Source organism: Homarus americanus, unplaced genomic scaffold, assembly GCF_018991925.1.
Source record: "Homarus americanus isolate GMGI-L3 unplaced genomic scaffold, GMGI_Hamer_2.0 scaffold52806, whole genome shotgun sequence".
Taxonomy (NCBI): domain Eukaryota; kingdom Metazoa; phylum Arthropoda; class Malacostraca; order Decapoda; family Nephropidae; genus Homarus; species Homarus americanus.
The window spans coordinates 8,164,605-8,189,809 of record NW_024720773.1 but is presented as its reverse complement, the minus strand read 5'-3'; the positions used below and the strand labels follow the sequence as shown (position 1 = coordinate 8,189,809).

General features: G+C 35.8%; 2 protein-coding genes across 3 annotated transcripts; both read left to right on the top strand.

Annotated features, from left to right (window-relative positions):
* Positions 1-10: 10 nt before the first annotated feature.
* LOC121861001 lies at positions 11-3,679 on the top strand. The gene is made up of 4 exons (XM_042358443.1): positions 11-60; positions 1,879-1,951; positions 2,398-2,597; positions 2,788-3,679. Exons 2-4 carry the CDS (start codon positions 1,907-1,909, stop codon positions 3,518-3,520), a joined length of 978 nt encoding a protein of 325 aa, XP_042214377.1. The 5' UTR covers positions 11-60; positions 1,879-1,906; the 3' UTR covers positions 3,521-3,679.
* A 5,693-nt stretch (positions 3,680-9,372) lies between these two features.
* Positions 9,373-25,091, top strand: LOC121860999 (protein bicaudal D-like). Of its 2 annotated transcripts, none has more exons than XM_042358441.1 (15): positions 9,373-9,680; positions 10,531-10,671; positions 11,261-11,475; positions 12,132-12,385; positions 12,592-12,758; positions 12,917-13,078; positions 13,781-13,966; positions 14,116-14,225; positions 14,412-14,524; positions 15,062-15,162; positions 15,499-15,640; positions 16,002-16,132; positions 16,561-16,678; positions 16,851-17,031; positions 17,575-25,091. In XM_042358441.1, exons 1-15 carry the CDS (start codon positions 9,486-9,488, stop codon positions 17,687-17,689), a joined length of 2,331 nt encoding a protein of 776 aa, XP_042214375.1. In that variant the 5' UTR covers positions 9,373-9,485; the 3' UTR covers positions 17,690-25,091. The 2 variants fall into 2 exon arrangements, with proteins under 2 accessions (XP_042214375.1, XP_042214374.1); XM_042358440.1 differs by having other exon boundaries at positions 17,572-25,091.
* The last annotated feature ends 114 nt before the right edge of the window (positions 25,092-25,205 follow it).

Sequence of the window (25,205 nt, the reverse complement as noted above, 5' to 3'; positions counted from 1 at the left end):
GAATTAATATCATGACTCTGGTATAGTTTTTAAAGTTCGTGGGAGTAATTTAACCACAAGGTGAGACTTTTAACTAAATGGCTGTTTATATCTGTTAAAATCATGTTGAATTTGGTAAAGGATGGTGAGAATGATGGTTGGTTAATGATTACTTATATTGGGATAAGAACAAAGGCCTTAAGGTTGAAACTAGCCAATGTGTAAGACAGGTTATGATGTGGCATTTATTTTATTATCATTACACCTTACTGTAATTTTTTTAGATTACATGAGCTATGGCAGTCATGGATTGATATAAATTCACTTCAATCCTTCTGAAAGTGATTAGATATTTTTCATGTTTGAGAAATATTCTGAAGAATTCAATTTCTTTTGTATTGTAAATTTATTGTGTGAACTAATACCGACAAGACAAGAGTTTATGATAAATTAGTATTAACAAAACCTTAATTAATGTCTTGTTCTATTTGTGTATGTCGGTAATGACGGAAAAATAAAAAATTAGGTTAGCCAAAAGGACGCATATCTATAACCTAATTAATGTATGTATAGGTAATTCCATTGAACATGTAATTAAATGATAGAGAAACTGCTTTATTCGTATCATGATTTTAAAATAACTCTATTCTTATAAAATGCGTACAGGGGGTCCCTGGGTTGCAAACGAGTTCTGTCCCTGGGGACGTTACGTCGAAAATGTAGACTGCGAGAGAGATTTAGGAGTAATGATAAGTAGGAACCTTAAGCCAAGTAAACAATGTGTTTTTGCTCGTAACAAGGCTAATAAAGTACTTGGGTTCATACAAAGGAGTGTTAGTTACAAGACTAGCGAGGTCATCCTAAAACTGTATCTTGCTCTTGTGAGACCACACCTGGATTACGCAGTTCAGTTCTGGTCACCATATTACAGAATGGATATAGAATCCTTGGAAAGAATTCAGAGGAGAATGACAAGACTAATCCCGGGCATTAGGAACCTTGAGTATAGAGACAGGTTAAAGCATCTTAATTTGCACTCCCTTGAGAGACGTAGAGCGAGGGGCCACCTGATAGAGGTGTATAAGTGGAAGGCAGGGCTAAACAAAGGGGACATTACAAAGGTACTCAAACTATCCAACCAGGAGCGAACTCGTAACAATGGTTTTAAATGAGACAAATTTAGATTTAGGCCTGAAATAGGTAAACACTGGTTTGGAAACAGAGTAGTGGATGAATGGAACAAGTTACCAAATATCATCATTAACTCGAATACGCTGAATTGCTTCAAACATAGGTTGGATGCTTATACTGTATGAGCAATAGGGGTTGGGTGTAAACGGGACTGCCCAGTATGGGCCAATAGGCCCGCTGCAGTTTCCTCCATTCTTATGTTCTTATGTGTATACTGTGCTTACATAATAATGTTTAAAATCCCACTATATCATAGCCTAAGTTCTTATATACATCTAAAATCACTTAATTTAAGGGAAAAGAATTAGAATGACAAAATACAGTAAATGAGAGTGAAAAAAGTCATCAGGTAAATAAAATACTGTAAATTTAAAGTTTAACCTTGTTCATATTGACGGATGTTCGTAACCCGGGGACTGCCTGTAACTATGTTTTGTTCTGTACATATTTAAGGAATGTAATGATAAAATTTGTATAACACAAGGACCGACCGAGAAGATTGTGAGTTTAATATACTGTACAGTATTAGGATATGACTCATTTATGAACCTTTTGCAGGAATCTTGTAAGAGTCAGTCATCTAGCCCCCGTTAGCACCAGCCATTACGTGACATTGTCCTTCAGATTTAGCTGTTACTTGGTTAATGATAAGAGCAGGCCAAGGATATAATATTATTGCCTATATTAATTGTTTATTTTGTTCAACAGAGACTATCATCTTGTTGAAGCACGAACTATGAATGAGGGCTTAGACTCTTCACTTGAAGATATACAAACAGAGGTGAGATGCTTATAACTGGAATACAGTACTGTAGTTAGACTATGTAGTTAGTAGATACTTGTATGGTCTTTCTTTACTGACTTTTAACACACCCACACACTGTTACCAAATTAAAACTATAAAATATAAGAATATATAGTCCAGTTTTATATAAAAAAATGTATGTGAAAATACTGTACAGTACAGTACTTGTTTTTATTAATATGTCTTTCCATCATTTAACTGAGCATTAGTCCTAATTGAGTATTGAATTATTAGACTTCGTAAAGTTTTAAAAGAATTGGAACTAACTTATTTACAGTAGCCAGTTTGGCTTGTCTAGGTTATTGTCATCTAATCATTATGAGTAATGATGAAGGAATTATTTTTCTTGATTAAAGAAAAGTATTTTATTGAATTCTTCTTAACCTGAAAAAAGTAATGGTGATTATCCCTTTTTTTTCCAGAATGAAAATATCTTTGGTCAAAATGACATATGGATACAGCATGTGCCTTTACCACGTGTGTTAGATGTGACCGTGCAACTGTTAGAAACTTGTGATAAGGCGAGTAAACAAGACCTTCTAGAAGATGTCCTCCCAAGTTTGTGTTTTGCTTTACCTCACAATGCTAAAGGTTGTTCCCAGATTCTGCATTCTCTCCCCAGGTAAACAGGAGTCTGATTATATACAGTACAGTATACCTGTATTGTAATTGTGCCTGTCAAACATTTATTCTGTTCTTACATAGTGTGTTTTATGGTTTAGTACTGTACAGCCTTGAATATATTTGAACCAGGACAATAAAATTATTCCTGCTTTTATGAATTAATTTATGAATGTTGCTATTGGTTTCAGGAACAGTTCAGTGTGGCATAAACTAGAGGAAGGGCTGTCCAACAAGAAGTACCTCCCTGTAGAAGTCACAGCAACACTCTATGAACAGCATGTATCTGCACTTGAAAATGAGATGATCCGTGTTCTCAGTCAGTATGCCAATGTTGTGTACAAAGACGACTGGAGAAATAAAAAAGAAATTAGCATTGCTCACTTCAAGGCACATGGTGAACCTGTAAACAGTGACCAATCTACTGGTATTAAAAGAAAGAGAGACGAATCTCCAACTGAATCTGAATTAGAATGTATAAAAAGTAATTTATGGGCACATTCTCCTCTAGTATTGGCTGCTGTCTATAGTCGTTCTGTATTTTCTTTGTGTGTACAATTTCTCATTAAAGTTGTAGTGCAGAGTAATTTTTCAATAAGTTGTATATTGGGAAGTAGAGATTATTTTGCACAGATTTTTAGTGAAGTGGATAGGGAGTTATATGAACTCTTTCCAACCCACATGCAGCACCTTGTCTATCTGCTAACACTACCAATAACTGTTACCCAGGGCCCAAAGTATCTTAACAACCCTACACAGTTGTCTGTTATCGAGAATGCTCTTTTAAAGGCGATGCGAGCAGGTAGTGATGAAGTCCGTGCCTTACTGTGCTTCTTTCCTTATTGGTTGCCAGTACTCGACCAAAGTCAGTTTTTTAACAATTATTTAAGACAAGAAGTGTGTGAGTTTCAATTCAAATTTTGACTTTTGAATTAATCATTTATATAAAAATTACTAACTGAATGCTTTAAAATTAGGAAATATAATTGTACAACACATAATAGTAATAGTGACATGGAATAAAATTGACATCATTGTACTGTACATTGTAGAAAATAAAATGATATATTATTAATTTTTCAATATTAGTCTATAAATTAACCTTATTCCATTCCTTAACTAAGTTTGACCCTCATTGGAAGATCAACAACTTCTCCCTATTTACAAATCAGTACGGTACTGTAATTATTGTATAGAATTAAACCATTTCACAATCATTTCAACATCAACAATATAGTAAACTCAAAATCAATAATAAAGCTATATCAATAATTTGGTCACTACCTTAAGATCAATATTTCAATCCCCTCAAGATCAATGCCCTAACATTCTCTAAATAAGACTTAATTTTGAATCTATTAGATGACATTTATCAAATTTTCCAGATCACCTGAATATTAGATACCTAAGTTTATTTCACCTGAAGATTAATCAACCTTATGTTAACCTAACCTACTCCTTAGATAGTGTATGGGTGTTGAATCATCTGGTGAATTAAGCTGGGGTGTTGAATCATCTGGTGAATTAAGCTGGGGTGTTGAGTCATCTGGTGAATTAAGCTGGGGTGTTGAATCATCTGGTGAATTAAGCTGGGGTGTTGAATCATCTGGTGAATTAAGCTGGGGTGTTTAATCGTCTAGTGAATTAAGCTGGGGTGTTGAATCATCTGGTGAAATAAGCTGGGGTGTTTAATCGTCTAGTGAATTAAGCTGGGGTGTTGAATCATCTGGTGAATTAAGATGGGGTGTTTAATCGTCTAGTGAATTAAGCTGGGGTGTTTAATCGTCTAGTGAATTAAGCTGGGGTGTTTAATCGTCTAGTGAATTAAGCTGGGGTGTTGAATCATCTGGTGAATTAAGCTGGGGTGTTAAATCATCTGGTGAATTAAGCTGAGGTGTTTAATTGTCTGGTGAAATAAGCTGGAGTGTCTAATCAGGTGAAATAAGCTGGAGTGTTTAATCATCAGGTGAAATAAGCTGGGGTGTCTAACCAGGTGAAATAAGCTAGGGTGTCTAATCATTGGGTGCATCAAATTGGGTTGCCTAATTAGATCAAATAAGCTTGGGAGAACTAATCTTTATGTAAGGCAATTTTTCCTTTTAAAAATTATTCAACACGTTATAATTCTCAAGATAAATTTAAGTGTTTCAATCATAAAGTCAAGGATTTGTTTTCATTCCAAAGACCTACAGCTTACACCGCCTCCAGAAGGGCTGCAGAACTGACCTCCCGAAATAATCAGGTCATGGTAACCTCTTAACCCTGTATAACATTACCCCGGTACTTGTGAGGTCTCAGTACTTTCATATGAATAAACTCTTGTGTTTATTTGGTTGTTCATCTTTTTTCTCCCTCAATGATCACACGAAAGACTTAGGGATTTTTTTCTTGGATCACCATGAAATTAGACACCACAGTTTATTTAACTTGACTAAGCACCCTAGCACTAACTTGGGGCGGATCCAGGGAGGTCCGGACCCCCCTTTTCATCAGAAAATTCCTATACTTTTCTTTAATCCAGCATTGTACTCAGGCATTTTTGTATAGTAAAAAATACTTACTATTGACCTCAATATATCTCTTAATTTCAAGTGCACATGGCTTCAAAATGCCACCCCTCCCAGCCCCCCATCTGGGTGAGTTCGCGGTTCTCGCCCTGTTCCCCCACCCACAACTTCTTAGACCCCGCCTTTTTTATATTCCTGGATCCGCCCCTGGGGCCACAGGTTGACGTTTGCAACCGGTAAGCCTAATTGGGTCTGGTCAGGTGCTGGATGTTCCCTCTCCACCTGATACCTTTAGCCTACTGTGCCACCCTCCTGTTAAGTCTATACCCCGCCGGTTCATATCCCTAATCCTTTCAAAGTTTGTTGAGAGATATTCTGGGCACAATCCAGTGAAAATCCTAAAAACCTATTCAGCCTCAACTGCTCCACTCTACCTGCCGCACTTAACAGGTCCAATGTTCGCAGGTCTTTGTGATCAATAAGGTTTCTTGCGTCCATATCCAGAAAAAAAATCGCCATCCTGTAAAAAATAATTTCTAGTTTGACTTTTAGATTTTGTGTTAAGGGGAAAGTACCAGAACGAGCAGGCGTCTGGCATTAATATAAAGACATTATTCTCGAGAGATGGGTCCATTTTCTTTTGGGGGTTCCAGATAATATTGCTCTAGTCTTTCCACAATAATGGGATAATATGTTGTATATGATCCAATGTTCGCATGACGCCATTTCAGATGATAACTTTTTAGCTATATCATGGAGAGCTTTATCTGGCACTAAAGGGGCACTATCATCAGCATACAACAAACGAGTGCAATTAACACTAATGGGCATGACATTTACATAACAAGGAAGAGCAATGGTCCCAGCTATAGGCAAGGATGTTAACTTGTTATTATTCCCAATTTTCTATCGACAAGCCAAGGCTTAAACCAGTCAATTGATCCAATGTCAAGAGCCTGCAGTTTTTTTTTTTTTACATATTTCATGATCCATTGTGTCAAAGACTTTTTGTTAATTTAACGTTACCATCCCTGTGTTAGATTAGGTCAGGCCAAAGCTAAATATTTCTTGATGTGATTCGTGGATCATCAGATAAAGATTCAGGTATTCTAATATATATCTCTATTTTTTTCTTGTGCTACGAAAATCGTTGGTCATCTAAGTTTTTATCCCTTTTTTTATATAATGGCGCTACGTCATCAAAATATTAGTTAAAGTAGTTATTAATTTCTGCGAAGACTCAGTAAAACAATAATCAAAACAATAGATAAATAAATGTTAAATATACAGTACATGGGAAAACAAATATTTGGCATGAAGAAGTAAGGTGGGGCTGTGTAAGGATCTGACTTCATGTAAGATGTGACCTGATATCATGTAAGATGTGACCTGATATCATGTGGGATGTCACCTCAGTAGGGGGGGGGGGGGCAACACGGTGGACGGTACACGCTGGACATCCAATCACGTGCGATGACCTCACTAACCAACCAGCAATGTTGGGGAAATATCTCCATTATATAAAGTGGGCACTGAACCCAGGTCAATAGCCATTATTCAAACAACCCTTCAACAGATCACACCACAGCTGCTTCATACAGACTACTGGTTTCTGATAAACTCATTTCTCAGGTAAGTCCCCAATTTCCTGTTTTTCTTTTTGGTATTTGATGTTGTGTGTCTGGGTCTCTGGCATGTGTGTTACAATGTCGGGGTTGGGTTAATGTTAACACGTGTTTATACCATTATTGGAGCTATAGTAATACTGCACCGATTTTCAAAAAGGAGAGTAGCCCGTAGGTCACCATCCTTAAACTTGAATTCTGCAAAACTTGTTAATCATCTTTGCTACAGGACGTTCATCTCAAGCGTTTTCGAATTTGTAGACAGTGGTCACGAATATGATGCTGAAATTATTTAAATATTCCAGAAGAAACAGCAGCAGACCTAATTTTGATATATGTGAAGCAGCTAATTCCTGCTAACACCGTAACCCAACCATTATAATATAGATCTGTCCAACTTACTCGTCGATAAAGAAACCCAGAGTTTAATTCCCATAATATTCTTTGAAATATGGATACTGTATTCTTTTTCGAGTTAATGATGGTCTTTTGTAAGCTTGTTTCATTCACGTGATATAACTGTTTCTGAAGCTATTTTACCTATATCCTTTCTAAAGCTAAAATTCACCAATTCAAAACCAGTGCTACGTGTTCGTTCCCCATTTGATAGTTTAAGTACAGTACCTCCTTTATTTACCACCATCTTCCATCTTCCTCACTTTGCATCTGTCACAAAAAGGCCGAATTCAGTTTTCTTAATTTACTTCACTACGGAAGGTTTCTAATGCCTGGGATTAACTTTTTAGTGAAAAAAAAACTTTGTAGACTAATATCATAAACTTTCTAGATCAAAGAGGCAAGTAAGAGAAACTTTCATCCCAAACGATGGTGACAAACTTTGGCGTCGTAGATTTTAGTAGCCAGTTAGTTAAGTATACTCAGTTTCCATTATATAAACACACGAAGGAAACATGACCGAGAAATCCGGGTCCCTCGTCCAGGTGGATGTGAGATGTAGAGCTCAGTGGTGAGTCATCCGTGACTTTCACACATAGCGCGGTTCATCTCCTACCTGTGACTCACGCTAACTCTCTCAGTCACACAATCATCTCCTTCAGGAATGCAGCTAAGACGTCGTGTTTTATTAGCCTGTCTAACGGGGTCTGTCAATAATTCCTTGTTGAGGTTTTGTCTTTTACCGAGATTACAGTATTGGCTTTCCTGGTTGTCTGGAAAGCCTCGCTGATAAAATGTAAATCAACGTTTATTACATTATTATTATAAATTTTTAATATTGATGTTTTTGGTGCCCGAAGTACGGTACCCTCTCTTCAGGTCATTCAATGGGATATTGAATCAATTCTACCCGAAACATGACATGACCCACCCGACGAAGGTCAAAATTCTGGTCTTAATTTACCACTCTCAGGTTAAATAGTGTATCGTTTCCAGAATAAATAATATATGTATGTATATTTACTGTAAATATAATGATGAAAGTAATTCTTAATTTTCCGGGGTTCTTCGGGCAATCATAAGGTCCCCTTGATATACCACTGTTAAGTTGGGGCGATATACTGTCCATATATAAAGAGTCCTTGATGAAGACGGCTATATGCATGTTGAAGGAAGAAGGAAGTAGTGGTGCTTGGGTTATGAAGGACAGGTGACCACATTTGCGTGTGCCTGTCTGCCTTTCTGTAGCTTGCGCTTTAATTTAGTTTATGTAAGTGTAAGTAGGTCTCTCTTTTACACAAACACACGTGTATCAAAGCATTACACAAATAATTGCACCACATCTTTAATTTCGGCTAACATTTTGAACACCATAAACCAAATAAGATATATTTGGCAGTATGGCTTGATGATGTTAATACATTAATGTAATTACTATTGAGTTAGGAATGGTGTAACCTATAAATTGGCTTTTATTATTATTATTAGTGCGGTTGCTATTGTTATTATTGTTAGAGATGGCAGGATATATGTTTTGTACAAGTGTCACAGACAGACAGCACTTGTTGAGATGGTAGTAAACAATACCGGGCTTTCAATGCTGAATGAAGTTAAAGGCAGTAAATAGAGCATGAAGCTTCTGGACGTTAGCTCAGGCTAATACAGCAACAGGTCTGGAAACCGTAGACATTCCTTGTATAATTGTGATCTATTTCTATAATTATTTCGCATCAGGGAGAATCATTGATCAGGGTAAAGATAAAAGTAATTAATGCTTTGAGCCGTACAACTGCAAAATGTTTTTACAAGTCATCAATAAAGCTGTTTTGGTCTCATGCAAATGAAAGGTTGTATTTGCAAGGCTTAAACAAAAGCAGTACATTATATTATTTTAGAATATAGCAAAGAAGAGTTCGAATGTGGATTTATTAGTAAGTAAAATGAATGTAAGAAGAAAACCATTAAAATACAGGCTATACAGCTTTGAAATGTGTTTGAGAAGGTTCTAGTTAAAATAGTTTAGGTTACGCTGTTAAGTGTTCGTTTTCTATATCTCACCATTCCAATAATCTAGATATCAATTAATTTATTACTTTATCGACTGCCTTTTATAAAGGGAACAAAAGATTTAAAATATTTTATCAACACATTCTCAAATGCTTAATAACATGATAATTTTCCTGAGATTTTGATTACTATAGAGGGTTTGTTTAAAACAGGTTGTCATACAGTAAAGTGTACACAAAACCCCGAGACTCGCTGAGGGTGAGGAGGTGCCATGGGCCGTCCTCTGGTGACTGTTGTGTAGCGTTAACTCTGTGTATTTGTTATTGTAGCCCGGGGATTACTGCCACATACACCATGGATTCCCTAGACACTCTCAAGCAGGAGCTGGAGAGGCTCAATTTGGAATTAGACCAGACGAGCAGTGAGAAAAACCAAGCAGCTCAGTACGGTTTGGTGTTGTTAGAGGAAAAGGAAAGTTTACAAGGGAAATGCGAGGAATTGGAGGCATTATACGAGAACACTAGGCATGAATTGGAGAATACGCGTGAGGTAAGTACAGTCAGTTATGGGGGTAGAGTAGGGCGGGTCACCTGTCTTGGTTGATTGGCTGTGGTCGTCAGCTGTTAGTGGGGGGGAGGGGGGCGGCCTGTATCACCCCCTCCCATACCCCTTTCTCTCTCTCCTCTCTCTTTGACTATTACCATATTTATGATACCAAAACCTGACATAGTTTATCCCAATTGTTGAGAATTATACCTCTATGACTCGTTAAACCCCGTGATGTCAGGTGTGTTGGCTGTCAGGTCTGGCCCTTTAAAAGACCTCATCGACCCCCCATATGGGATTAAAAGTTTCATACTCGGTACATCTAAAGAAAAAAATTATCTCTACATAATTATATGCATTAGTAAGGATTTTTTTTTACTCAGAAGATTGGTGGTGCTCAATATTCCTGCCACAGTAAGACAGATTTAAGTGATTTGTTTTGTCTGTTCCCCTAATCACTGCATGTGAGGTAAAATTAATTGTGTGCTTCAGATGGTTCCAGATTTATACTTATAGTACTCTCAAAAAAATGTTCTTTGTAAATATTGAGAAAACTGAGCCATAAACACGAACACTCGTCTACCATAAATTCATAGCATTTTCAAGGAATCGTCATGGTCATTATATAAAGTACTGTATATGTATAAAGTACATTACAGTATATACAATATACTGTTCCTGTAATGTATCATCAAGAATCATGTTGCCTTGGGACTTGATAAGTTAGAGTTTGATCTTGTAGTGGCTAATTTTTTCACCTATCTGTTAAATACTTATACTGTACAGGTTTTCAAGACTGGGGCATAAAATTTGTGATATTTAGGTGTACTGGTATCCCTGACTTCTTTTCCAGGCTCTAGCAAAGTTCCAGACAACTCACCGTGTTGCCACAGCGAGTGGTATAGAGACAGAAGAGAGTCTCCTATCAGAGTCTGCTGCTCGAGAAACTTCTCTTAATTCACAAATTATCGAGCTTGAACTCGAGGCAAAACAGGTAAGATTTGTGCTATTGTTTAGAATCATACGGTATAATTTCTGTAAGTATTTGTGGATATTTAGATAACCAAATACTGTAGCTAACCTGTATTCTGATAATGTATATTGTACTGTAAGACTTGGCATTAAATATGCAACACCCAAAGAAAAGAAATCCCAAACAGTAATAAATACTGAAAATCCAGTGGTTAAATATGACTAATTATGATATTAGCATTGACTGCAGTGGCTTTCCTTGTTGAAATAACTGTACTGTATTTAACTTTCACTAGTCAGGAGAACCACCAAGTGTATACTGTCGGTGGCTCACAAGATTTTACAATTTAAAAACTAATATCAAAATGGTAAAAAAATCATGAATTAGATTAATTGACAAATTAGTTGATTATTGTTTATATTGGTGATGAGAAGGATGATGAGATATGTGCATGTGTAGGTATTGTTATAGGAAGGTACAGTTATGAATATACTGTACATGGATGAATTCATAGATCATTGTTTAAGTGATGGGATGGTTGGATTGACTTTTGGATGGCAAGTATGGTATTACAGTCAACTGATATTATATATGATTTGTCTTTGAACAGTGTCGGGCAGAATTAGAGCGAGTACAGAGCGAGAAATCTCGCTACTACACAGAACTTGCAGAATTGCTGAAGGACAAAGATATTACTGACCACGAAAAGAAACAGTTAAAAGCCGAGTTGAAGGACCTAAAGTTCCGTGAGACACGACTATTCCAGGACTATGCAGAACTGGAAGATGAAAATATTACCCTACAAAAACAGATATCTAATCTCAAGTAAGGAACCTGTTGGTGCTGTTGTAATGTACACACTTGGAATTCCTTGAAACTAATTTTATTTTTCAGAATCACTACCTGTTTCACAACTGTACCTACAGCTAGCCAACATTACTATACACAATATACTGTATGTTTAGAAGGAGAAAGTCATTCTATACATAAAAAAATCCTTCAATTATCTTTAAAAAGGGAGACACTTTTGATGCTAGTGTGGCAAGTTAGCAAAGTGGGTGTGGTTGTTTGAGCCCCCCCCACCCGACCCCTTCCCTCCCGCTGGCTAGTGTGGTGTGTACCTCTCATGCCATTATCTGATTAAATGTTGGTAGGGTTGGCTGGCATGTGTCAGGGTGAAGTGCTAATGGCTTCAGTTGAATTTTATGCTAATGAGATACTAAGAATCAGTATTTTATTGTATGATTTTTCATGTTTTGTTTCATAATTATTTGGTTATGTAGGTTTGTCAAACTTAATTGCATTAAGTTTAAGGGGCAGTATTTTATGAATTAAACAATTTGAGTGAAAGGCACATAGAGCTATGCCTAGACTTGTATTTCTCTCTATAATACATATTTATATCTCCCCAGCTTAAATAAAACTAGTGTTAGTCTTATGTGTAGATGACATTATTAAATGGAAGACTATTTATTCAACAGATCATCACAAGTTGAATTCGAGGGAGCCAAACATGAGATTCGACGGCTTCAAGAAGAAACAGAAGTTCTCAACCAGCAGGTGGAGGAGTTGGCAAACCTTAAGAAAATTGCTGAAAGACAGATGGAGGAAGCCCTGGAATCTCTTCAGGCAGAAAGAGAAGCCAAATATGCTCTTAAAAAGGAGCTTGACGGTCGAATGAATTCCGAGTCCATGTACAACTTGTCAAATCTTGCTATGAGTATGAAACTTTCAGGTGAGTTGAAAGATTTTTTGCTTACAATATTTGTGTATGTCATTTTCTAGGAAACTGATCATATAACTGTAAAGTATTAACAATATTCGGATAGTTATTTTTTATAAATTTGCCATCAAGTGAGATGGAAACAAATTAAGTTTAAGGTGTGTGTGTTTGAGAGAACATCTCAGTAAGCTCATAAATACCTTATTTATCCTGTGTAGGCAGCGCAGACTTTGGTGAAAGTGATGGCGAGGATGATACACCGGTCCTCCGGAGGTTAGAGTCAGAATTAATGAGTGCTGGAGGAGGAACTGCAGAAATGGGAGGAGACCTTTTCTCTGAGATCCATCTGAATGAACTGCGTAAACTAGAAAAGAAACTGGAAGAGGTTTGTACTGAAAGCTCTATATACAGTACTTTATTGTACTTGAGAAGTGTCAAGTGTCTTAATGTAAAATGATATTTTTGTGTTTTTAATTTAGAGAAAAAATATAATGCTATATTTTATGTGCATTATCCTTAAACTTGTTATATTTTATTAACCAGGCTGATCATGAGAAGAGTCAGCTGACCACCAACCTTAAGGAGAGTCAGGAGGGCCTGGAGAAGACCCGCGGGGAATTGGATGCTCAGCATGCTCGGGTTTCACATCTCCTGGGCCACATCACTGCTCTTGTTAAGCTGCACGATCAGGAGAACCCAAGTCAGGTAAGGGGATCTGAAAATGATTAGAAAGCAAATATATATTTTTTTTGTGTGTGTATATGAGTAAACCACTGAAAAATCCATTATAATATGTGGCCATTGTACATGTACATTAATTCTTGACTTCTAGTAGCTAAATCTTGAATATAATTGGTAAATAAATATTAGTGCAGTAATGTAAAAAGGTCCACTCTTCTGTCTCTACCTGTGTTAGCCAATACTGTATCTATATTAAATGAGATGGAAGAGGTGTGCCACAGCTTGCAGGCCAGAATAGTACATTGCACCTAGAAAACATTCTTCAAGGAAACTTAGATTTATGTTATGTAAAAAAAAGTTAAACTACTGTATTTAAGTTTTCATTTTGATGTGTGAACCAGATGTTGGTGAAATTTAGATTTTGAGCTGATATAAGGGAAAGTTTAAATCATCAGACAGTAGGAAATTATTTTTTACCTTGGTTGATCTTTAAACATGATTGTAATCAATTCATCACTCCAATTTGCTTTACCCTGTAGTTAGTTATGATACATAACTTAAGGCCCCTTATTCCATAGGCTCATCAAATCCCCTGCTGCCTGAAACTTGATGAAAACAAAACATTTTAAGCATTTCACAACCATTCACTGCACTTATCATGAATGAGACTTGCATCATAACTTTTCAATACAACAGAACAAAAGTAACAAAAGTCTTATGTTTTAGATGAAGGCTGAAGACACTGCAAACCTTGTAAGCTTTTTAGAGAAGCAGAAGTCTAGGTATCAACTTGCATCCAAAGAGATATCTGAGTTGAAGAAGAGTCTGACTGATATTCAAAACTCTGAAAGTGGTACAGCGAGTGATGCAGTCCAGCAACTCCGTAATGAAGTGGCAACAATACGTTCTAGGGTAATTTTGAGAAGAACTGCATTGGTAGCCATTCATAATGATACATCACTGATATTTTGTATTTAGAAGTAATTAAATTGATTACTGTTACATAACATAATTTCTCAGTAACTGAGTTTGTAGTAATGTGTTATATATTTTGTTGACAGTTGGTTGATACAGAACAAAAATCCATCGACCTCAGCAATGACGTGAACATTCTCAGTCAGATGATGAACAGTCGAGAAGGATCCTTGTCCATAACGAAAAATGACCTTGGGTTAGTGCCTTGTGTCTTTGTATACACGTACTAGTTTTTGTTTTATCAATAACTTACTCTGTTATTGTGTGTTGATAGGAGGTTTGATTGTGACATTTTCATCTTAATATTAGCAGTGGTAAATGGGATACATGCATACAGTAATATGTTTCTCTTTATTTATGCTTAATATATTGTGTTTTACAGGACTATCAGTGAAGAACTCGCACAGTTGTATCACCATGTGTGTACCGTTAATGGCGAGACACCGTCAAGAGTGCTGCTAGATCACAGTAAACAGGGGCACAACACAGAAAAAGGTATGTGGCAGGAAACAGGAGGATGGTTCTTATAAGCAAGTTACATTTGAATACACTGACAACAAGATGGATATAAGTACAGTATAAGGTAGGTATTTTGGCTTTAGAAATAGTTTGTTCAGTTGGCCTGGATGATGATTTCTTTCTCTCAGTCTAGTCATCATATTGCCATCTGACTTATGACAATGACAGATTACCATTTGAAATCCATTTATTCTAAGGTGAATAATAAATGGAACTATAGGGAATATTATTAGGGTATCAGACATGCCAGGCCTTGGGCAAATTGAATAGTGCCCACATTATACAGTAGTCAACTACAGGGCATGATCCACATTTCCATTGCCATCTTTTTGTTTATATCCCAAGCCAGGATATATGTTTACAAGTGACTTTCCTCTATTATCGTTCTGTTGTCTCCCAAATTTCTACCTGTCTACCTTCCTTGAGAAACCCAATTTAATTTCGAACTCCTTATTTACTTGCCAGTTTCTATTACAGTAATTTCACTTTGGATATCATCTATGTTTATTTCAGGGGATAGAGAAAATCACAAGCCATCATCCCCAACCTTGGCTGCAACACAACTTGAGGCTCTCCGCACCAAACTCCGCACAGACGTCACTCTCTCAGACTTTGTAAGTTGCTTGGCAAATTAACCTTTTTGTGGTAGGATTTGTTCATAAATTGTTATTCAATGGTAGTATTTACCCATTATGACTGAACCTCAATCCTAATGGGTAGGTTAGGTTGTGGCCTATTAGGACTAATGCCCATTTAACCAGTTAAATTGAGAATTAGGTGTGTGATAATAGGTTATGTGAGCATTACCAGTTGGAATGAAGCCTTTTCAGGGGGGGGGGGGGAACCTGCCTCTAACCAGACCTAGGACTTTAGACAATCAACTTTGAGCTTGGGGTTTTGAGTCACTTTTGTTGTAACTGTTCTTGTTTCATAGAAAATAATTCTTGCAGGTGGACAATAGTGACCCAGAGGCAGTACGCGAGATTGTGGACACCATAGTGGACCAGCTCAGACATCTCAAGAAGTCTGTAGAACACACCATAGAGTTAAGCAAGGAGAAGGGTCTTGTTCGGGAGACCGGAGCTTCTGATAGTGAGTTCTAGCTTACTGTGGATTTGTTTGTGGTTATGAGCGGACGAAGGGTAAATAGCTATGCAGATTTTGAAGTTTGATTAATGATATGATAGATACATAGGCAACTAAGAAATTAGGGAAATATGCAAATATTTGTCATGGAAAAGCATACAGTAGATGTACATTGAATTTCTATGTTTGTAAGCATTGTTCACTTAATTGCCATGGGTTTGAGTGGGTTGTCAAATACACATCAACTTACAGCACTGTACTCACATTAACCTTTCCATATTTACTCCTAGGTGGTTTGAGTGGGGTGTCAAATACACATCAACTTACAGTACTGTACTCGCATTAACCTTTCCATATTTACTCCTAGGTGGTTTGAGTGAGAATGAGGTGCAGGAACTTCAGGAACAAGTGATTAAGCTCAAGTCGCTTCTGTCCACCAAGAGGGAGCAGATTGCCACGCTGCGCACCGTACTCAAAGCTAACAAGCAGACTGCTGAGGTAAGGTGGTGTTGCTTGGCGGTGCTGACTATTACAGAGTATAGGCTTTTGTTTTATTGGCTAATATACTTTATGTACTCGTGTGTACTAGTACATGAGAGGAGGATGAAGTGTACATTATACTGTATACGGCTACCAGTGTTCATCCGTCTGTCTGTATGAAATTAATTTCCATTCGGCAACTTGAAATGATACACAGTGTGATGGTTTATACTGTATCATAAATATCTTGGCTGAATGTTTTAAAACTGCATTTTTTACTTATAACCAATTATAGGCCCTATTTTAAAGTTTTTTGGGTTTTTTACATGAACGTTTTGAGGGTTTAGTTATTAGTAGCTGTGCTGATGAATTATATACACCAGGTTTAATTTAATCATCAAATTATATAAAATTGTGAAAGCTAATCTCAATCATACCGTCCTCAGGTTGCATTAGCCAATCTCAAATCCAAGTATGAGACAGAGAAGAGCATAGTTTCTGAGACTATGATGAAACTACGTAATGAACTGAGACTTCTGAAGGAGGATGCTGCTACATTCTCTAGTAAGTACCAGGAAATGTTTGATTTATAAGATGAGGCAGATAGTGTCCTTTACTACAACACCAAAATATTATAAATTACTGTAGTACTATTACCTTTTTTAAGCATGGAGTTTAATTGATGCCTGATACAGAAATAAACACATTGAGCCAACACCTTAACTCCCCTGTGTAGGTCTCAGGGCCATGTTTGCCGCCCGATGTGAGGAGTACGTGACCCAGCTGGATGAAGTGCAGCGACAGCTAGTAGCTGCGGAGGAGGAGAAGAAAACTCTCAACTCTCTGTTGCGTATGGCCATTCAACAGAAACTTGCTCTCACACAACGATTAGAAGATATGGAGTGTGACCGTGAAAGGTAAGTCATCTTTATTGGTTCGTTTGTTTTCTTATATTCTGAGTAGGTTACCCAGTAGTTAAGTTGGGCTGTGTTTGGTTAGATAATATTTTATTAGTACTCTACAGTACATGTAATTACAGTAGTTAGAAAAGCACTGCAGTATTTTACATAACATCCTAGATATTTAATTATGTTAATATAAATATTAAAAAGAAGTACATACCTGTATAGGCTGCTGTTGAACCAAACGATTTTTTCATATATTAATTTTACTTGTTTTTAGAATGATTTTAAGTACAGGGTATAGGTGCTACAGATTTAAATTATTCCTACATATCCAATCATTATATTACACTACATATGTTATTTGTTTTGTGCATAGTAACAGCCAGTGGTATGTACTGTATATGTTTATACTTGGTAGAATGGAAGATTGGCAGCTGGTACATAATAAACTAAACACAAACAGTTATATATCTTGATGAATGAATTTAAACTGCTAGAACAATTAGTTACATTATGATGGTATTGTCTTGATTCCTAACAATGATTATCCAGCAGGTTCAACATGCGAAAGCACCCCAGCAGTCGTGCTCGGGCTCATAGTTCTCGCTTTAATAATCAGCCCCATGGATCAACCTCACAACACCACTACCAACGTAGAGATAATTATTAAGATTTAACATGTGCTTGAAGAAGACCACCAGTGATAACCTTTGGCAGATGAATTAGAGACTGCTTTAAGAATGTATTTGGGTGAGCAGGATACCATAAACAATATTGAAGTATTGCACTGTTCCGGTACCCCGTGAATTTTGTTTCTCCTCATCTTGTTTGTAGAACATTCTGTATTGTATTTTATCAATGGTTTTCATCTACAAATATGCTTAAGCTGTTGAGTTCACTGCTTGTTTAATGTGACACTTTTTAAGGCCAAAACAGTGGGAAAACTTATCGAAAATATAATGTATGATATAATTGTATAATTTATTAAAGCAAATTAGTTCTTTACTGACAAATTATACAATACTAAATTTGAAAAAAGGGAAGAATAATATACCCGTTCAGTAAGGGAAGAATAATATACCCGTACAGTAATGTGAAAGATAGAATTTACTGAACAGAAACAAATGTTTTACTTCATTGACTTTTAATGGACTGATATTATTGATATTTATCGTTTTTATTATTAACATATATACAGTACGTATATATTTTTTAAATTAGTGTGGTAGTATTGTTCTTTTTAACTCATCTGTTTTATGAGGATTTTTAATTATTTTTACTGACAGTCAATTAATGAACTATGGTCAGTGAATGTGACTTGTACTGGTATCATTCATTGCTTCACGTCGTCCATGCTCTTGAGTAATAACAAAATTATGTAAATAATACCTGATAGTTTTAAGGTTTAGAATATAAATAATTGGATAAGCTAAATTGAATTGACTCTTTTTATTAACATGAGAATTACCAATATAATTTTTATTGGAAATGGTAAGATTTAAAAGATTTTGATTGATGGTGTATCAGTACCATTATCATTAACTGTAATGAACTGAATATGACTACACAGGCCCATGATATAACTCCTGGGATAATGGAATGTGTAAAAGGAAGAGCATATTTGTGAGATGAAAATATTTTGTGATACTGACAGTGGTGGGGGAGAGGGGAATGATAAGAGAAAGAATTCACCATGTTCATGTGGCTCATCTGTGAGTAGCATTATTTTGCTTTTAGAATTTGGAGACTGTTTACTCCTGTACACCCACCAGTAGCCCAATGATCTCTCATATACCGGCCGTAAACAGGTCGTGATTTTTTTTAATGACCGTAGAAAATTTACCCTTGCTGAGTTGACAGAAAGTGAGTAGTGTTGTAAATGTTGTTTTAATAGATTCCGAAGCATATTGTTTTGGTTTTGATACTTTTTTGAGTTATGTTTTTTATCACGATATTTGGATAATGTCCGATTATATGGTTTGCACATAATCTTTTTATTGAAGGTTTGTGAATAATTTATGTTAATATCACTTGTTTGGGTCTCATGTAAACTGCATCCACAATGTAACAGATTAATTGTAGAGGAGTTTAACTTGGCAGTTAATATTTTTAAGGGAGTCAAAGCTGAGCAGATGTAAGGGATCACAGCCGAGTGAATTAAGGAATATTCACAAATATTAATCTTTGGATAGCTTTATAATGTAGAAATTATCTGTAAAATTTGTTAAGAAGTTATATATATTTTTATCATAACTATCTGTCTTTTGAATCTCAAATGGATTTTCTAATCGCTATACAGTACTGTACTTTCTATACCTTATAGTCCATCTGCTTAATGGCAGGGTGGCTGATACAAGATTTCTATAAACAAACAAACAAGATATCTATACATCTCAGAATCTCCCAACCACACACACACACACATTCAATATTGTACATCTACGGGTTCCTTCCCCCACACAGTCCCTCACCTGCATATCTTGATAAATCTTCACAGGTTTCTGTACATCTCAGACTTCTCCATCTACACACACACACACACACACAGTAAGTCTTGGTACATATCCAGATTCATCCTTTTAAAAACACACAGTCCTGCACTTGGTACACTTATCTACCTTTGGCCTTGCTCTATAATCTATCATTTCAATGCCTTGTTCCCTTTGGGATGTGAGGGACGTCCACGTGTAGAATATTCCCCTTCACTTTTTCTTGCTAACACATTGTAGTACTGTGACTATTGAGGTATAGCACATGTTTAATAAGTGGAAAGACTTTTTCACATTAATCATAACTAAACTGCTCATGTAATGTACTTATTTTTTATTGTCTTAAAAAAATGACTGAAAACTATCAAGTTGCAACTATGTTGTATTCCATTAACGGGAGGAACATAGTGTATATTTCTAGTTCTTAATACATCATTATATAAAACTCACTGGACTGAGATGTTAGTGAAGTATAATTTCTTCATTGTTATGCACTTCGCTTACCACTCTAATTGAAACAATTGTGTGAATTAAAATTATTTTGACATAGTATGCAGTTTTGGACCGATGTCTGAGTGAATGTAAGCAATTACCACAATGACCAGATGTTGTATGCCTGATGCTGGAGCCCACAAAAAATTTAATATTATTTATTTCCTTGTGGTCTGAGTTTGTTACTGGAAATGCAAAGGCTGATATGAGCACATCTCTCACTGCTCTAGCAAATCATTGCCATCCAGTAGAATAGGTATAGGTTGATGGGAGAATTAGAATAAATTTATGAAGAATCTGATTAAATGAAAAACATTCATGTAATGAATTTTTGATGAATATCCCAAGACATACAAATACCTTGCACAATATCTTGATTTATTGAAATTTCCCACTCCATGAAACACGAGTTTTTTTTAAAGAAAGGTGCTCAGTTAGCCCTTAAATGGTAGTTGAGGGTTCCCTACTCTGCCCCCATCTGTGTATAAACTTCAATGCAAGGTACTGTACTTGAAACATCCACTGATGGTATCTGGTGTTTAAGGGTTAAAGAATTTAAAATAATTGCAACAGTTCCAACTGGTTGAAGAAAGATCGAGTGTATGATAATGTCTCCATTCTATCCGACTGTTATAGTTTACGAGGTATGCAAATGTTATTGACCCATAAGTCACCTGGCATTAATCAATAAAATATAAAAGTATGGCACTACTCCTTAAAGGATTACACAGACTTGTTAAATTGAACAGCACGTACAGTATTCATAAATGCAGCCAGCCGAGAGTGGCTAAATCTGTTATGAAGAAAATGTCAATTACAGTTGTTACTGGATATAGATTATGGTTACATGTACTGTGATTATTGTTCCAGTAGTGATAACAGTTAACAATACGTTCTCATACTTTACTAATACTGTATACTGTAGCTTTCCATTTTTCACTCATGTTACATATAGTTCTCATGACTATATTGGCTAAAGGAGCTCCAAATTCTTCTAGGCATCGTATTTAGTAAGAGTAATTTACAGGGTGAGCAGCTGATATAATATTTTCCGTTTTTGTGTGGGTAGAAGTGAAGAATTAGTGAGTTTACAGATGCATAATGAGACTTTCACTTTACCTAAGTGATGTAATGAAATAATGCATACATTTGTATTTTTAATTAAGTTTAAATAAGTTGAACTTACACCATTTTTTAATGACTTATACAGCCTCTGATCATTGGGTAACTTGCAGTATTTTGTATTTTATTTGAATGTTAAACTCCTGAAATTATTATGAATTTACTCAACCAAATTCTTTTAAACTATGCTTCTTTTTATGCTTGTGAATATTAAATACCTTTTTTTGCTGCATATTATGTTTTCTGAACTAGTTAAGTACTGTTGTGTTCATTACAGCTTTTAGCTCTGCCGTCTCATCCTGTGGACAATGAAATTATTTGTATATTATGTAACCATTATTTTTAAGATTTTTTAATAGTTTTATGCGGGTTTAAGGATGAAAACTGATGAGACTTATATATGTATGTGACTTGAGATGGCCAATATTTGGCTGGTGCAATTCGTAGCTCTTCTCACTTTTGTGTTTTATTTCGTTTGTCTCAAATATTCGGCTAGAATGTGGGAACAGTTACAGCATATCAAATTATGCCAGGGGATTATAGCAGCTCTGAACTGAAGTTATTGTGTGTTATATAGTTCTCTGAAACATGGAATATATTTTACTAGTCTGACGTAGACATTACAGGATTTTCGTCGTACAGATATAGAAGCTGTTGCTAAAACACACTGACATAGTACTGTAATTATTTAGCTGGAATATTTCTAGGATCTCACCAGAACATATAGTCACAGTGAAGGTATGTAAGGGAAAAATTAGTTTTCCAATGTTACTGTTTTGGAATTGAAGGCAACTACAGTGTGTACATGGCCAGAGTATGTAGTAAGATATGGAGGCGTTGCGCTCTGTTGCACTTGGTTGTACATTGTGTGTTCGTTTGCTGAGCTGTGTTGTGGTGCAGCTAACGTAGAGAAGAATACGCATCATGCTTTGTTGTAGATTAAAAACTGGTTGTAATTTATCTGTCCATATATCAGAACTCACATTGAGAAATCAAGTCAAAATTTTAAAATGAATTCAAGCTCCATGCAAGTTAATTAGGAGGTAATATTGTAAATTATTTTCATAACAAAGTGAAATAAGGTCATTAGCATTTTCTCCGGTAAGAGATGACGTAGCAGGAATCATGGTTCTTACAATGCGGGTTCTGGAACTTTGGTCACAAGTCTGACGACATGGTGTTGTGAATTACACAGTGATGTCAGACCTGGTCCATACTCCCAAGAAGACTACACACCTACTCTGTCCATACAGTTCTTTCAGAGACTGAAAAAAGAAGTCTTCTCAGGCTTTTGATTGTTCCCATATAACCCAAAGTTGTCTTGATGTGCTCTTTCCATAACAGCGCAGCCAGTGTTGCACAAGAGACCTACTAGGGGAGGCACAGTACTGTTAGTTGAGCCTGTTGTGGGTGTGACATTGTTATTATTACACTTTATAAAAGACAGCCATTGTCTGATTAGTGATTTTTTTAAGAGCTCTATCTATCATTAGGATCTGATGCATATTTACAAACATTGTTTACTAATCTTAACCTGCTAATAGCTTTTTACAGTTGACAGAACCAGTCTCATTTTGTAGTAACCAAAGATGCAAGTCTGCTGTATACTGATGACTTGTAGTGTAACTGAGTAGTATGAACTTCATAGTGCCAGAAAGTACCTTGACATTGAACTGGTTTTAATCGTAGCATTATCTCCCAAAGGGATTTAGAAAGCTGTAAGCAGCATCCAGAATATTAGTGCATTGTGTTGATGTCTTTTAGTAACCAAGTCTTAAAGGCTGATTGATGAGTTTTATTTAGAGTCTTGGTTAAAATATACCCACTACAGTATTTGATATTTTAAATTCTAATGCATTGGTTACAGTAATGTAATAAGGCCAAATTTATATCAGTAGCTGCTTATAGACTTTTCCCTTTTTATCACAATCTCCTGTTGGATTAAGAATACTGTTTTGTATTTATTGAGTTTTCAAGAATGTTCACGTTTAATGCTCCTTTAGTGGCTTTTATCAGTTTGGAATCCAAGTTGTATGTCTTTGGGAGATTTGTTCATATTTTTATTTTATTTTATTTATTTTTGGTGTGCATGTCATTAATTCTTGTATATCATTTGGTGAATGGTTCAGCTAACTTATTTTTAATATCTTTATTTATTAGCATTAAGAACATTTGAAACATTTATATACAGCAGCATTTGAGTGTAGCTATGTACTTGAGTGAAGCGTCTTCGGGAAATGATCCGTGGACTTTCAAGAACATTTTATGGTTTGTGTGTTTGGTAAGCGGAACTTTTGTTTGAATTTATAGCTCGTGACCAGTTGTGGTCCTTGCTTGGTATGATAGACCTTGAAAAGTTTAGACAAGTCATTTCAATGGGAGATGAATTTTCAGTAAAGTTATTCTTGTCAAAGTATACATGTCATACTGAGTTTTTATCTTTAGTTGAAAATGACTTTATTGGCTGGCAGATGGATCTGCAAGAGTGTGCCTTACATTTTTTAGGCACTCCTGTTTTGAGGTGATAAGTCTGATCAGAACTCTGAAATCTTTTGCAGGGTTATGTAAATGCTTGATGTTTCTTATTATTGAAATACCCAGTGAAATATTTTTATTATATCTTCAGAATTGATGTTACACATGATTATTAAGACTACCCATACTGTTGTGTTGTTGCTGATGTGCAGGAGTGTGTGTTTATGGGGGTTGGGTAAACTGCCTTAGCTTAATTGCTGAGGAACCAGGGATAAGATTTTGCTTAAAGAATCCCAGCAACATTCGCTTTCTCTGCACTGAAGTTACAATTGTTTGATGTCATTATTTTAATGCCATTTTCTCTACTACTAATCACCTGAGGAAGTAGTAGGCATTATATGAACCAGTTATACTGTATACTAAACTGTGTGTGCCTGTTAAGAATTGGGATTAAACATTTAATGTGGTGTTACTGGCAGGATAAGACGACATTTGTTGGATTGAGGGATTTGTCTCTACATTCATAGGTGGTTAGTGGTTGAGCCAGTCTTAAATGGTAGTGTGGATTGATAGTATTTGTGTATGGTTATTGCAGTATTTTATGCCTGGTGATTTTTTTTCTAAAAGAAAATCAATAAGAAGTAAAATTACTCCCATCTTTAAAGTATTGCACTTAGAAATTTGAATGTGACCCTTTACACTTAATCTGATAAATACTGAACGTGTTAATTATTAATATTTGGAATGGAAATTTTTATAAAATTAAATGTTAACAGTTATATCACCTTTTGTGTTACTATTAAAAGATGCTCTGTTAAAGACAATGACACACAATCCCTGATAGATACTGTCCATGACTTTCAAAGCCTTTCTCCCACGGTTGGTCATATCCAGGGTCTACAGTGAGGGTGATTTTCAAAATACTCTACTGGATACTTTCTAAAGTTACTGTAATTGAAATTTTGAAAACCAGATTATTGTCTTATGTACTTGATTTTTAACTGGCAAAACACTACATGGAAGGATTCACAGTTCTGCAAAAAACAGATACTATTTAAATCAAACTTGCTTTAAAAGATGGACACTTTTTATTTCTATAATAGTGTGGGGATCAACATCTTAATTAACTCTTGCAGGACACACACACACACACTCTCTCTCTTATTTGCTGTCATTCATTATTTCTATATTGTTGAAATAGGTTTCCATCTTTTAATGTGAGTTTGAGTAACAAACTTGGTAAAACAAATTTTCCTCAGAAAATAGGGCACTTAAAGTACATTCAAGCATTGTCATGAAATAAGAAGCAACTTTTGTAAGTAGAATTCACTATGATGTTCCCCGGGTCTGTATTTCACCATCATACGTGAATGCAGAAATGTTCAATGCGACATCCACAGTATTTTTACTTTTGTATCTGTACTTCTTCACCGAGGACTGTAAACTTATTTGTACAATAGGATCCTATTTACAATAAAAATGAAAATTATTGAAGCATCTTGTATCAATCATTCCTTGTTGATGGTAAGTTAGAGGGGCTATATGCACAACCTTAGTGTTATACTGTACAATGGACTAAGCATGAGTTAAATTCTTTTATGAATGAAT